This window comes from Oncorhynchus mykiss, chromosome 10, assembly GCF_013265735.2.
Source record: "Oncorhynchus mykiss isolate Arlee chromosome 10, USDA_OmykA_1.1, whole genome shotgun sequence".
Lineage (NCBI taxonomy): Eukaryota > Metazoa > Chordata > Actinopteri > Salmoniformes > Salmonidae > Oncorhynchus > Oncorhynchus mykiss.
Window position 1 is genome coordinate 80,850,620 of NC_048574.1, and position 15,504 is coordinate 80,866,123.

At 43.4% G+C, this 15,504-nt stretch overlaps 1 protein-coding gene across 1 annotated transcript in view; it reads left to right on the forward strand.

Annotated features, from left to right (window-relative positions):
- The window catches only part of LOC110515606 (ankyrin-2), a 199,104-nt gene that overhangs the window by 127,085 nt on the left and 56,515 nt on the right, over window positions 1-15,504 (forward strand). Inside the window, exons 27-36 of the mRNA XM_036934160.1 lie at window positions 1,063-1,287; window positions 1,457-1,555; window positions 4,089-4,243; window positions 4,572-4,783; window positions 4,923-5,130; window positions 5,383-5,479; window positions 5,851-6,079; window positions 6,489-6,614; window positions 8,667-8,789; window positions 11,127-11,159. Coding sequence (XP_036790055.1) covers window positions 1,063-1,287; window positions 1,457-1,555; window positions 4,089-4,243; window positions 4,572-4,783; window positions 4,923-5,130; window positions 5,383-5,479; window positions 5,851-6,079; window positions 6,489-6,614; window positions 8,667-8,789; window positions 11,127-11,159 — 1,507 coding nt within the window. The remainder of the gene's footprint in view (window positions 1-1,062; window positions 1,288-1,456; window positions 1,556-4,088; window positions 4,244-4,571; window positions 4,784-4,922; window positions 5,131-5,382; window positions 5,480-5,850; window positions 6,080-6,488; window positions 6,615-8,666; window positions 8,790-11,126; window positions 11,160-15,504) is intronic.

Below are 15,504 nucleotides of genomic sequence, written 5' to 3' on the forward strand. Positions count from 1 at the left end.
ATATGAGAGCTTCGGTAGAGAACGTGTGATCAACAAACAGTACGAGAGTAGATATGAATATTTTTTAAAACCTTGATATTTAAACTATTTCCGGTCTTCATCTCCACATTATTCATCAGCTGATGTACTACCTGTATAATCATTCACTCGATTTTGCCAAAATATCGGAGATGTTCTGTCATTCGTTGAAAGGAGGTTATGCAGCAACTTTGGTCGTTTGACTTTTTTTGTTTGACTGCGGATACCGAGTCGGTGCTTCCTGAGCACGCTCAGAGATAACCTAGGGAGGTGTACTGCTGAAATGCGCTGAATTCATTGAGGAACATGATAGAGCTCGGACTTTATAAACAGCCTGTTTCTCACTTCGCAACAATGTCACTAACCACTGTTTCCATCCACAGTTTTTATGCGAGTAAAGTCATACCGCATAAAAAACATTTTTAAACTCACAACATCTGCGATGAAAAGTTTTGGTATCGTTGTATAAATGGCGACAGATCATTTGTTCGTTCCACATGGTGAGATCTTTTAATGTCTGTAAAAATATGCAAGAAATGGTGGTGGAAACCCTTTCACAGATCAACCATTTAACCCCTTCTCCCCCGTTTCCCCTCCTCCCTCTCCCTCTACACCTCTCCCTCTCCTCACCCCTTCCCTACTCCCTCCACACCTCTCCCTATTCTCTCCCCTTCCTTACTCCCTCTCCCTACTCCCTCTCCCTCTCCTCTCCTCACCCCTTCCATACTCCCTCTCCTCTCCTCACCCCTTCCCTACTCCCTCTCCATCTCCCCTTCCCTACTCCCTCTCCCTCTCCCTCTCCCTCTCCCTCTCCCTCTCCCTCTCCCTCTCCCTACTCCCTCTTCTTCTCCCTCTCCTCACCCCTTCCCTACTCCCTACTCCCTCTCCCTCTCCCTTTCCCTACTCCCTCTCCCTCTCCTCACCCCTTCCCTACTCCCTCTCCATCTCCATCTCCTCTCCCCTTCCCTATGTCATCTCCTTTCCCTTTCCCACCCACCTCTCCCTCCCCTTCCCCCTCTCCCTCCTCTCCTCCTCTCCCTTCAGCTTCCTGGTCAGTTTCATGGTGGACGCCAGGGGTGGGGCCATGCGTGGTTGCCGTCACAACGGGCTGCGCATCATCGTTCCGCCCAGGAAGTGTTCCGCTCCGACGCGGGTGACGTGCCGCCTGGTGAAGAGGCACCGCCTGGCGTCCATGCCCCCCATGGTGGAGGGAGAGGGGCTGGCAGGACGTATCATCGAGGTCGGCCCCACCGGGGCACAGTTCCTCGGGTAAGACGGAGAGAGGGAGGGGGAGTGTGGACGAGAGAGAGAGAGAGAGAGAGAGTGCGTCTGTGTGTACGTGTGCTCGTTCGTGTGTGTGTGTGTAATGTGTGTACGTCCTTGCGTGTGTGTGTGTGTTGACGTTCTCTTCTCCCCCCCGTGCTGCGTAATGGATCAGTAAGCTCCACCTCCCCACGGCCCCGCCCCCTCTCAACGAGGGAGAGAGTCTTGTCAGCAGGATACTACAGCTGGGGCCTCCTGGCACCAAGTTCCTGGGGTAAATCACACACTACAGCTGGGTCCTCTAGGCACCAAGTTCCTGGGGTAAATCACACACTACAGCTGGGTCCTCTAGGCACCAAGTTCCTGGGGTAACTCAAACACTACAGCTGGGGCCTCCTAGCACCAAGTTCCTGGGGTAAATCACACACTTCAGCTGGGTCCTCTAGGCACCAAGTTCCTGGGGTAACTCAAACACTACAGCTGGGGCCTCCTAGCACCAAGTTCCTGGGGTAAATCACACACTACAGCTGGGGCCTCTAGGCACCAAGTTCCTGGGGTAACTCGAACACTACAGCTGGGGCCTCTAGGCACCAAGTTCCTGGGGTAACTCGAACACTACAGCTGGGGCCTCTAGGCACCAAGTTCCTGGGGTAACTAAAACACGACAGCTGGGGCCTCCCGGCACCAAGTTCCTGGGGTAAATCACACACTACAGCTGGGGCCTCCTAGCACCAAGTTCCTGGGGTAACTCACACACTACAGCTGGGGCCTCTAGGCACCAAGTTCCTGGGGTAACTAAAACACAACAGCTGGGGCCTCCTGGCACCAAGTTCCTGGGGTAACTCACACACTACAGCTGGGGCCTCTAGGCACCAAGTTCCTGGGGTAAATCACACACTACAGCTGGGGCCTCCTAGCACCAAGTTCCTGGGGTAACTAAAACACTACAGCTGGGGCCTCTAGGCACAAAGTTCCTGGGGTAAATCACACACTACAGCTGGAGCCTCTAGGCACCAAGTTCCTGGGGTAACTAAAACACTATAGCTGGGGCCTCCTGGCTCCAAGTTCCTGGGGTAACTCGAACACTACAGCTGGGGCCTCTAGGCACCAAGTTCCTGGGGTAAATCACACACTACAGCTGGGGCCTCCTAGCACCAAGTTCCTGGGGTAACTCGAACACTACAGCTGGGGCCTCTAGGCACCAAGTTCCTGGGGTAAATCACACACTACAGCTGGGGCCTCTAGGCACCAAGTTCCTGGGGTAACTCAAACACTACAGCTGGGGCCTCTAGGCACCAAGTTCCTGGGGTAAATCACACACTTCAGCTGGGTCCTCTAGGCACCATGTTCCTGGGGTAACTAAAACACTACAGCTGGGGCCTCTAGGCACCACGTTCCTGGGGTAACTAAAACACTACAGCTGGGGCCTCCTGGCACCTATTTCCTGGGGTAACTCACACACTACAGCTGGGGCCTCCTGGCACGGAGACCACGGAGAGAGAGAGGGGACACAATATATACCCCGGCCCCTGGTCTCATCATATATACCCCCCCCCCCCACCCACCCCCCCCCCCCCACCCACCCACCCAGCCAGACCATATATACCCTGGTCTCACCATATATACCCTGGTCTCACCATATATACCCTGGTCTCACCATATTTACCCTGGTCTCATCATATATACCCTGGTCTCATCATATATTCCCTGGTCTCATCATATTTACCCTGGTCTCATCATATATACCCTGGTCTCATCATATATACCCTGGTCTCATCATATTTACCCTGGTCTCATCATATATACCCTGGTCTCATCATATATACCCTGGTCTCATCATATTTACCCTGGTCTCATCATATATACCCTGGTCTCATCATATTTACCCTGGTCTCATCATATATACCCTGGTCTCATCATATATACCCTGGTCTCATCATATATACCCTGTTCTCATCATATATACCCTGGTCTCATCATATATACCCTGTTCTCATCATATATACCCTGGTCTCATCATATATACCCTGTTCTCATCATATATACCCTGGTCTCATCATATCTTCTCCCCAGCCCTCTCCACACCCTGGTCTCATCATATATACCCTGTTCTCATCATATATACCCTGTTCTCATCATATATACCCTGGTCTCATCATATATACCCTGTTCTCATCATATATACCCTGTTCTCATCATATATACCCTGGTCTCATCATATATACCCTGTTCTCATCATATATACCCTGGTCTCATCATATATACCCTGTTCTCATCATATATACCCTGGTCTCATCATATCTTCTCCCCAGCCCTCTCCACACCCTGGTCTCATCATATATACCCTGTTCTCATCATATATACCCTGGTCTCATCATATATACCCTGTTCTCATCATATATACCCTGGTCTCATCATATATACCCTGTTCTCATCATATATACCCTGGTCTCATCATATCTTCTCCCCAGCCCTCTCCACATTTGAGTTACAGTGTCGTTGTGTTGTTGAGAATTACAATCTGAATCAGTTCCAGTTTTATCCCATTACCCCCCATCATTTTTCCTCCCCATATTGTAATGTTGTGATTTTTCTATGTTCGGAATAGTATGTCACCTGACCCTCCTCCTCCTCCTCCTCCTCCTCATCATCAAAATATCATATACTTCTGTTTGCTTGAATCTCCTCCAGGAATTTCTCCAGGATTTCTTTGTCCCTCATCTTGTGATGTTTTGTGTTCTTCCATGGAAGGCGTCCTCCTGTCATCACGACCTTTACCCTCTAACCCCTGACCTCTGACCCAACAGGCCGGTGATTGTGGAGATCCCTCACTTCGCGGCCCTGCGGGGCACGGAGCGGGAGCTGGTGATTCTGAGGAGTGAGATGGGGGAGAGCTGGAGGGAACATCACTGTGAACACACTGAGGAGGAACTCAACCAAATACTGAACGGCATGGACGAGGGTGAGGGGAGACGGGGGAGGGACGGGGGGACGAGTGGGAAGGTCTGGTACGGGGGAGAGCTGGATGGGGAGGGAGAAGGGAAGGGAAGGGAGGACAGGGAGTGGACGGAGGGGATGTGATGGGTGAGAAAGGGTGGAGGGAGGAGCAGGGAGGAGGCATGAGGGACGCAACAGAACCGGGCCGCCATGTTAGTACCAAGCCACCAATCGTTCTACCTTATTCTTTCACCAAAGATCAGGAAACATTTAGGTCCGACTGCTCAATCTGATTGGTCCTTGTGTATCATCTGACCCTGCTTCCCCGGTCCTCCCATTGGTTCGTCCTCCAGAGCTGGACTCTCCTGAGGAGCTGGAGAAGAAGAGGATCTGCCGTATCGTCACCAGGGACTTCCCACAATACTTTGCGGTGGTGTCGCGCATCAAGCAGGACAGCCAACTGATTGGTCCTGAGGGAGCGGTGTTGAGCAGTACTCTGGTACCTCAGGTCCAGGCTGTGTTCCCAGAGGGGGCTCTCACTAAGAAGATCAGGGTTGGACTACAGGTAGGGAGGGGTTGGGGTCTGTGTGTGTAGCTTTTTCAAGTTGGTCTTCGGCCCCAACAAAAATTGATTTGGTAACGACAAACTGAACACTTTCAAGTTCGTTGTTTCTACTTCCTAACTCTTGTTCACTTCCTCCTAGGCCCAGCCAATCAGCGTAGACCTGGTGAAGAGGATTCTGGGTAACAAAGCTACTTTTAGCCCCATCGTTACCTTGGAGCCCAGGAGGCGGAAGTTCCACAAGCCAATCACCATGACGATCCCTGTCCCCAAAAGCTCGACCAATGACGGGACAGGCAATGTGTTTGGAGGGGACACGCCCACTCTGCGTCTGCTCTGCAGTATCACTGGTGCGTAGGAAATGACTGTTGATTGGCTGATTGTTTGATTGGCTGTTTGATTGATTTATTGTTTGGCCCATTGATTGGTTGTTTGAATTGGTTGTTTGATTGGCTGGTTGGTTGATTAACTAACTGACTGAATGATTGATTTTGAGTCGTCATGTTTACCTTCTTGATATTCATCAAAGCCTGCTTTCAGTCAACCCACATTAATATGTTGAATATATTTACCGGAGAGTTCCATCCTGATGTGTGTTCTAGGTGGAACCACTCCTGCCCAATGGGAGGACATCACTGGCTCCACCCCCCTCACCTTCATCAACCAATGTGTGTCCTTCACCACCAACGTGTCAGCAAGGTAATGTGTGAAACTGGTGTGTTTTCATCTGTCTGTTGTTTTTGACATTTTAGTGAAAACATCATCCTCTTTCTGATTAATTAACTGATGGAATGATTGATTCTTCATTGGATACGATTGATTGATCTGTTACATCCTTGATAGGTCGATTGATTATCTAGCCTCTTGTACGTTCTGGCTTATAGACTGACTGACAGATTGGTTGATCTATTGACTGATTAATGAATCTATCAATTGATTAATTATTGATCATCGCCCTCCGGTGTGCTGTAGGTTCTGGCTGATAGACTGACTGACAGATTGGTCTATTGACTGATTAATGAATCTATCAATTGATGAATTATTGATAATCCCCCTCCCGTGCGCTGTAGGTTCTGGCTGATAGACTGTCGTCAGACCCAGGAGGCTGTGAGTTTCTCTACCCAGCTGTACAGAGAGATCATCTGTGTCCCCTACATGGCCAAGTTCGTCATCTTCGCCAAGACGCTGGACCCCATCGAGGCCCGCCTCCGTTGCTTCTGCATGACGGACGACAAGATGGACAAGACGCTGGAACAGCAAGAGAACTTCACAGAGGTGGCCCGGAGTAGAGACGTAGAGGTGAGAGGAGGGGAAGGAGGAGAGGAGAATGGGGAGGGGGAGAGGAGGAGAGGAGAGAGGGGGGGCAAGGAGGAGAGGAGAATGGGGAGGGGGAGAGGGAGGAGAGGGGAGAGGGGGGAGAGGAGAGGGGGGGAGAGGGAGGAGACGGGAGAGGGGGGAAGGAGGAGAGTAGAATGGGGAGGGGGAGAGAGGGAGTAGAGGTGAGAGGGGGAAGGAGGAGAGGAGAGGGGAGGAGGGAGAGGGAGTAGAGGTGAGTGGTGGGGGAAGGAGGAGAGGAGAGGAGGAGAGGGGAAGATCTGGAAAAGCAAGAGAAATTCACAGAGGGGTCCGGAGTAGAGAGATGTAGAGGTGAAGTGGGGGCGGTATTGGTATCTGACCCTGTCTGTCTGTCTGTCTGTCCCTACTATAGGTATTGGAAGGGAAGCCTATCTTTGCAGACTGTTTTGGGAACCTGGTTCCTCTGACCAAGAGTGGACAGCATCACGTCTTCAGCTTCTACGCATTCAAAGAGAACCGTCTTGCACTCTTCATCAAGGTAACACTCCATTACTGGACTTCTTCTACGCTGGGAGAGTGTGACGTAGTTGTCCACTTTGTTTTAGTTCTGAATGGACTTCTTCTACGCTGGGAGAGTGTGACGTAGTTGTCCACTTTGTTTTAGTTCTGAATGGACTTATTCTACGCTGGGAGAGTGTGACCTAGTTGTCCACTTTGTTTTAGTTCTGAATTGACTTATTCTACGCTGGGAGAGTGTGACGTAGTTGTCCACTTTGTTTTAGTTCTGAATGGACTTCTTCTACGCTGGGAGAGTGTGACGTAGTTGTCCACTTTGTTTTAGTTCTGAATGGACTTCTTCTACGATGGGAGAGTGTGACGTAGTTGTCCACTTTGTTTTAGTTCTGAATGGACTTCTACGCTGGGAGAGTGTGACGTAGTTGTCCACTTTGTTTTAGTTCTGAATGGACTTCTTCTACGCTGGGAGAGTGTAACCTAGTTGTCCACTTTGTTTTAGTTCTGAATGGACTTCTACGCTGGGAGAGTGTGACGTAGTTGTTCCACTTTGTTTTAGTTCTGAAAGGACTTCTTCTACGCTGGGAGAGTGTGACATAGTTGTCCACTTTGTTTTAGTTCTGAAAGGACTTCTTCTACGCTGGGAGAGTGTGACGTAGTTGTCCACTTTGTTTTAGTTCTGAAAGGACTTCTTCTACGCTGGGAGAGTGTGACGTAGTTGTTCCACTTTGTTTTAGTTCTGAATGGACTTCTTCTACGCTGGGAGAGTGTGACGTAGTTGTCCACTTTGTTTTAGTTCTGAAAGGACTTCTTCTACGCTGGGAGAGTATGACGTAGTTGTCCACTTTGTTTTAGTTCTGAATGGACTTCTTCTAGGATGGGAGAGTGTGACGTAGTTGTTCCACTTTGTTTTAGTTCTGAAAGGACTTCTTCTACGCTGGGAGAGTGTGACGTAGTTGTCCACTTTGTTTTAGCTCTGAATGTACTTCTTCTACGCTGGGAGAGTGTGACGTAGTTGTTCCACTTTGTTTTAGTTCTGAAAGGACTTCTTCTACGCTGGGAGAGTGTGACGTAGTTGTCCACTGTGTTTTAGTTCTGAATGGACTTCTTCTACGCTGGGAGAGTGTGACCTAGTTGTCCACTTTGTTTTAGTTCTGAATGGACTTCTTCTACGCTGGGAGAGTGTGACCTAGTTGTCCACTTTGTTTTAGTTCTGAATGGACTTCTTCTACACTGGGAGAGTGTGACCTAGTTGTCCACTTTGTTTTAGTTCTGAATGGACTTCTTCTACGCTGGGAGAGTGTGACCTAGTTGTCCACTGTGTTTTAGTTCTGAATGGACTTCTTCTACGCTGGGAGAGTGTGACGTAGTTGTCCACTTTGTTTTAGTTCTGAATGGACTTCTTCTACACTGGGAAACAGTGACACTGATATATAGTTTAGAATGCATCAGAGACACTGGTATATAATTTAGTATGTATTTTAATGAGTTTTGAGTACATCATAGACACTGGTATATGATTTAGTATGTATTTTAATGTGTTTTGAGTACATCATAGACACTGCTATATAATTTAGTATGTATTTGAATGAGTTTTGAGTACATCATAGACACTGGTATATGATTTAGTATGTATTTTAATGAGTTTTGAGTACATCATAGACACTGGTATATGATTTAGTATGTATTTTAATGTGTTTTGAGTACATCATAGACACTGCTATATAATTTAGTATGTATTTTAATGAGTTTTGAGTACATCATAGACACTGGTATATGATTTAGTATGTATTTTAATGAGTTTTGAGTACATCATAGACACTGGTATATAATTTAGTATGTATTTTAATGAGTTTTGAGTACATCATAGACACTGCTATATAATTTAGTATGTATTTTAATGAGTTTTGAGTACATCATAGACACTGGTATATGATTTAGTATGTATTTTAATGAGTTTGATTATACAGTATAATATACCAGAATGTTTTTTCACATTCCTTGCTAATATTCCCACCTTCACCTGATTCCATGAGTCTCCAGTGATTGGTTGATTGGTTGATTGATTGATTGACAGATTCGTGACTGCGCCCAGGAGCCGTGTGGCAGACTGTCCTTCACCAAGGAGCCCCGCACCTACCGTAGTCTTACCCACAAGGCAATCTGCAACCTGAACATCACGCTGCCCACCTACTGCAAGGTAAGACACCTGAACACACCTGGACTGAACACAATGTGTAATGACAGGAAATAATGCTGAACACACCTGGACTGAACACAATGTGTAATGACAGGAAATAATGCTGAACACATCTGGACTGGACACAATGTGTAATGACAGGAAATAATGCTGAACACACCTGGACTGGACACAATGTGTAATGACATTAAATAATGATAATGCTGAACACACCTGGACTGGACACACCTGGACTGGACACAATGTGTAATGACATGAAATAATGATAATGCTGAACACACCTGGACTGGACACAATGTGTATTTACATTAAATGATGATAATGCTGAACACACCTGGACTGGACACAATGTGTAATGACATGAAATAATGATAATGCTGAACACACCTGGACTGAACACCATGTGTATTTACATTAAATAATGATCATGCTGAACACACCTGGACTGAACACCATGTGTGTTAACATTAAATGATGATAATGCTGAACACACCTGGACTGGACACAATGTGTATTTACATTAAATGATGATAATGCTGAACACACCTGGACTGGACACAATGTGTAATGACATGAAATAATGATAATGCTGAACACACCTGGACTGAACACCATGTGTATTTACATTAAATAATGATAATGCTGAACACACCTGGACGGAACACAATGTGTGTTAACATTAAATAATGATAATGCTGAACACACCTGGACTGGACACAATGTGTAATGACATGAAATAATGATAATGCTGAACACACCTGGACTGAACACCATGTGTATTTACATTAAATAATGATAATGCTGAACACACCTGGACGGAACACAATGTGTGTTAACATTAAATAATGATAATGCTGAACACACCTGGACTGAACACAATGTGTGTTAACATTAAATAATGATCATGCTGAACACACCTGGACTGAACACAATGTGTGTTAACATTAAATAATGATAATGCTGAACACACCTGGACTGAACACAATGTGTGTTAACATTAAATAATGATAATGCTGAACACACCTGGACTGAACACAATGTGTGTTAACATTAAATAATGATAATGCTGAACACACCTGGACTGAACACAATGTGTGTTAACATTAAATAATGATAATGCTGAACACACCTGGACTGAACACAATGTGTGTTAACATTAAATAATGATAATGCTAAACATACCTGGACTGAAATGTGCATAACGCTGAAGATCTGGCTCATACTGAATAACGTTGTCCCAAAACAGATCTGACTCAGTGTGAATAACACTGTCCCAAAACAGATCTGACTCAGTGTGAATAACACTGTCCCAAAACAGATCTGACTCAGTGTGAATAACACTGTCCCAAAACAGATCTGACTCAGTGTGAATAACACTGTCCCAAAATAGATCTGACTCAGTGTGAATAACGCTGTCCCAAAGCAGATCTGACTCAGTGTGAATAACACTGTCCCAAAACAGATCTGACTCAGTGTGAATAACGCTGTCCCAAAGCAGATCTGACTCAGTGTGAATAACGCTGTCCCAAAGCAGATCTGACTCAGTGTGAATAACACTGTCCCAAAACAGATCTGACTCAGTGTGAATAACGTTGTCCCAAAGCAGATCTGACTCAGTGTGAATAACACTGTCCCAAAACAGATCTGACTCAGTGTGAATAACACTGTCCCAAAACAGATCTGACTCAGTGTGAATAACGTTGTCCCAAAGCAGATCTGACTCAGTGTGAATAACACTGTCCCAAAACAGATCTGACTCAGTGTGAATAACGCTGTCCCAAAGCAGATCTGACTCAGTGTGAATAACACTGTCCCAAAACAGATCTGACTCAGTGTGAATAACACTGTCCCAAAACAGATCTGACTCAGTGTGAATAACACTGTCCCAAAACAGATCTGACTCAGTGTGAATAACGCTGTCCCAAAGCAGATCTGACTCAGTGTGAATAACACTGTCCCAAAATAGATCTGACTCAGTGTGAATAACACTGTCCCAAAACAGATCTGACTCAGTGTGAATAACACTGTCCCAAAACAGATCTGACTCAGTGTGAATAACACTGTCCCAAAACAGATCTGACTCAGTGTGAATAACACTGTCCCAAAACAGATCTGACTCAGTGTGAATAACACTGTCCCAAAGCAGATCTGGCTCATACTGAATAACGTTGTCCCAAAACAGATCTGACTCAGTGTGAATAACACTGTCCCAAAACAGATCTGACTCAGTGTGAATAACACTGTCCCAAAGCAGATCTGACTCAGTGTGAATAACACTGTCCCAAAACAGATCAGACTGAATGCCTTCTTTATTTCTCTCCTTGGTGTCCTATTCAGGAGTCTGATTCAGACCTAGACGCAGATGACGAGGTAACCAACTACACCTTTTCAGAACATTCCTCTTGTTAAAATTTGATAAAATGTTAAAACACTTTGGTTTTTAACCGGATTTATGTTTATTCACTGATCGTATTCAACGTTGTTGTATTGAACCCTCCTTTCTTACAGAGTGACAAGAGTGACAAAAAATGTAAGCTGAGTTTATTTGTTTTTTGAAATGATTACATTTGTTGGTAGTGACAAACACAGGCTCTGCATTAACTAACCTTCGTAACTACCTGTAGTCCAGGACAAACACAGGCTCTGCATTAACTAACCTTCAGAACTACCTGTAGTCCAGGACAAACACAGGCTCTGCATTAACTAACCTTCATAACTACCTGTAGTCCAGGAAGAACAGATTCAATTACATTGTCGTTTTGTTTAAAAATGCAGTACGCAGGCCAATAATTTGCATTGCTTAACATACAACAATGGCCGCTTGACTAGCCGGGTTGTGTGTACTATACTATACTATAGTAATATACTATTACTATAACCTTGTCTAGTTACCTGTGGGGTTCCTGACCACTATACTATAGTAATATAATATTACTAACACCTTGTCTAGTTACCTGTGGGTTCCTGACCACTATACTATAGTAATATAATATTACTAACACCTTGTCTAGTTACCTGTGGGTTCCTGACCACTATACTATAGTAATATAATATTACTAACACCTTGTCTAGTTACCTGTGGGTTCCTGACCACTATACTATAGTAATATAATATTAATATAACCTTGTCTAGTTACCTGTGGGTTCCTGGCCGCTATGCTATGGCTGGTATGCGTTGCATCCCTTCCTCTCCAATACCCATTCTGTTTCTCCCTCCTTACAATCCCTCCTTCATCCATTCGACCATCATCATCATCATCATCACGCTATAGGAAGTCAAAGGGAATGAACGCTTGAGATACTGTCTGAATGTTTGAGATACTGTATGAATGTTTGAGATACTGTATGAATGCTTGAGATACTGTATGAATGTTTGAGATACTATATGAATGTTTATTAGATACTGTATGAATGCTTGAGATACTGTATGAATGTTTGAGATACTATATGAATGTTTATTAGATACTGTATGAATGTTTGAGATACTGTATGAATGTTTGAGATACTGTATGAATGTTTGAGATACTATATGAATGTTTATTGGATACTGTATGAATGTCTGAGATACTGTATGAATGTTTGAGATACTATATGAATGTTTATTAGATACTGTATGAATGTTTAAGATACTATATGAATGTTTATTAGATACGGTATGAATGCTTGAGATACTGTATGAATGTTTGAGATACTATATGAATGTTTAAGATACTGTATGAATGTCTGAGATACTATATGAATGTTTGAGATACTATATGAATGTTTGAGATACTGTATGAATGTTTGAGATACTGTATGAATGTTTAAAATACTATATGAATGTTTGAGATACTGTATGAATGTTTGAGATACTGTATGAATGTTTGAGATACTGTATGAATGTTTGAGATACTGTATGAATGTTTGAGATACTGTATGAATGTTTGAGATACTGTATGAATGTTTAAGATACTGTATGAATGTTTAAGATACTGTATGAATGTTTGAGATACTGTATGAATGTTTGAGACTGTATGAATGTTTAAGATACTATATGAATGTTTAATATAATGTATGAATGTTTGAGATACTCTATGAATGTTTAATATAATGTATGAATGTTTAATACAATGTATGAATGTTTAAGATACTGTATGAATGTTTGAGATACTGTATGAATGTTTGAGATACTATATGAATGTTTGAGATACTGTATGAATGTTTGAGATACTGTATAAATGTTTGAGATACTGTATGAATGTTTAAGATACTGTATGAATGTTTGAGATACTGTATGAATGTTTGAGATACTGTATGAATGTTTGAGAATACATATATTTGCCATGGCTCTTCCAATGTGAATATATAACCTCCAGTTATTTAAATGTATTTGGACGGCTGACGAAAACACACTGTACTATGACAATATGTTAAACGAACGTCGTTTTGCTTGCATGGAATTAATTCAAAGATGGAATTCATATAATGGGAATTTTCAGTTTATTTTTATCTCCGATCACTCCCTTATTTTACTTTCATGGTTGTTGAAACACTTTCTTTGCTCTGCATGAAAATAACTTGACTCACACATACATATGGTATATGTTTGTTAGTCTGTGTATGTGCGTATATGTTTGTTAGTCTGTGTATGTGCGTGTTACCACTCATTCTCCTTTTCTGTTATCAATTCATTTGCCTGTTATATCACTGGTATATTTTCTGTTATCAATTGATTAGCATGTTATATCACTGGTATGTTTTCTGTTATCAGTTCATTAGCCTGTTACATCACTTGTATCTTTTCTGTTATCAATTCATTCGCCTGTTATATCACTGGTATCTATTCTGTTATCAAGTAATTCGCCTGTTATATCACTGGCATCTATTCTGTTATCAATTCATTAGCCTGTTACATCACTGGTATCTATCCTGTTATCAATTCATTAGCATGTTATATCACTGGTATCTTTTCTGTTATCAATTCATTAGCCTGTTATATCACTGGCATCTCTTTTATTAGATCACTGATATTTATTTAACAAATTAACTGAGGTTATGTACATGTATTTATATATAGTTTTACTGATAAGATATTTATTTACAACATTAACTGAGGTTTATGTATTTATATATAGTTTTACTGATTAGATATTTATTTACAACATTAACTGAGGTTTATTTATTTATATATAGTTTTACTGATTAGATATTTATTTACAACATTAACTGAGGTTTATTTATTTATATATAGTTTTACTGATAAGATATTTATTTACAACATTAACTGAGGTTTATGTATTTAAATATAGTTTTACTGATTATATTTGATTTACTTTAGAATTCCTGACAGTCAGCTATCAGCGGTTAACATGGCACGGGAAACATTCTGCTCTTATCTCCCTGTTTGCTTTTTTCAGTGGACATGAACTCTTCATGTTGAGATACAATCTTGAGATCTTTGTTTGTGTGAAACCAGTCTGTTTTTTTCTTCCTCCATTTGTTCCATATTCAGCAGGGTTTGGGGGGTCAATTCCATTACAATTCAAACAGTCAATTCAGAAAGTAAAGCAAAATTCTAATTCCACATTTTTCCTAATTGAAAAGCGTTGAAGAGAATTGGAATTTGGAACTGGAGTTTCAGTCTACTTCCTGAATTAACTAGAATATAAATGGAATTGACTCCAACGCTGGTATTCAGGTCGCTCCCCATTTTTATTTTTATACCTTCCTGTTGTGTTTAGACTACTTCCTGTGTCATGTGTATGAATGTGCAGTCAAACACACCAATATGTATCGACAGGTTATTTCTTGCCCATATCTTTCCTCCGTCCTGTTCTGTTTCTCTTCTGTTTGCTTCGCTTCTGCTGTTGCTGCCCTCCTCCCCCCATCTCCCGTCCCCCGCTCCTCTGGAGAACTCACCACTCCTCTTCCGTTGTCAAGCTGCTTTCCCCTTTCCCTGTGTTGAACAGAAGATATACTGTGATATGTTCTGCCCTGACCACGGTTTTTATCCGATGTCTTCTCTTCCCCTTCACTCCATCCTCCCCTTATGTTCTTTACACCTTTTGGTTTGGTTTCCTCCTTTTTTTTCAAAATGGAAGACGACGAGACGGAGTCGACAGAGACTTACACGCTGCCGACTAATCAGGTGCTAGACCCAGCCATGCTGGCCAGCCCTGACCTCCTTTCAGAGGTCTCCGATATGAAACACGACCTCATCAAGATGTCTGCCATCTTGACGACAGAGCAAACTGAACACCCAAGCCCTTCGGATAGAGGAAGTGGAGGAGGAGGAAGAGGAGGAGGAAGGACAGGGATGGAGGAGGAACCCGGGGAGCCGTTTGAGATCATGGAACAGGTGAAAGAGGATCTGGAGAAGGTTGGAGATATTTTACGAGGGGGAGATACTAGATTCACAAACAACAAAGAGAAAGTACTGCAGATGTCCAAAATGGAGGAAAAGGAGTGGGTTATTCTCTCTCAGACTAAAGCCAAAGCCATGACTCCCTCTGATGTTCAGGAGCCGGTACTACAAGAAGTCAGCATTCAGAGGAAGACCTCTCCCACAATGACCAAAGAGTTTAGAGATATGTCAGGTATGGTGTCTCACCTCAGTGGAGGCGTGAACAAGCACCTAGAAGAGATATCTGGTGTAACCAGTTTCCCACTACAGGACATCATAGTCCAGGAGAGATTAGATCAGGTCATTCTGAAGCGGGAAGGCAAACGCCATCCC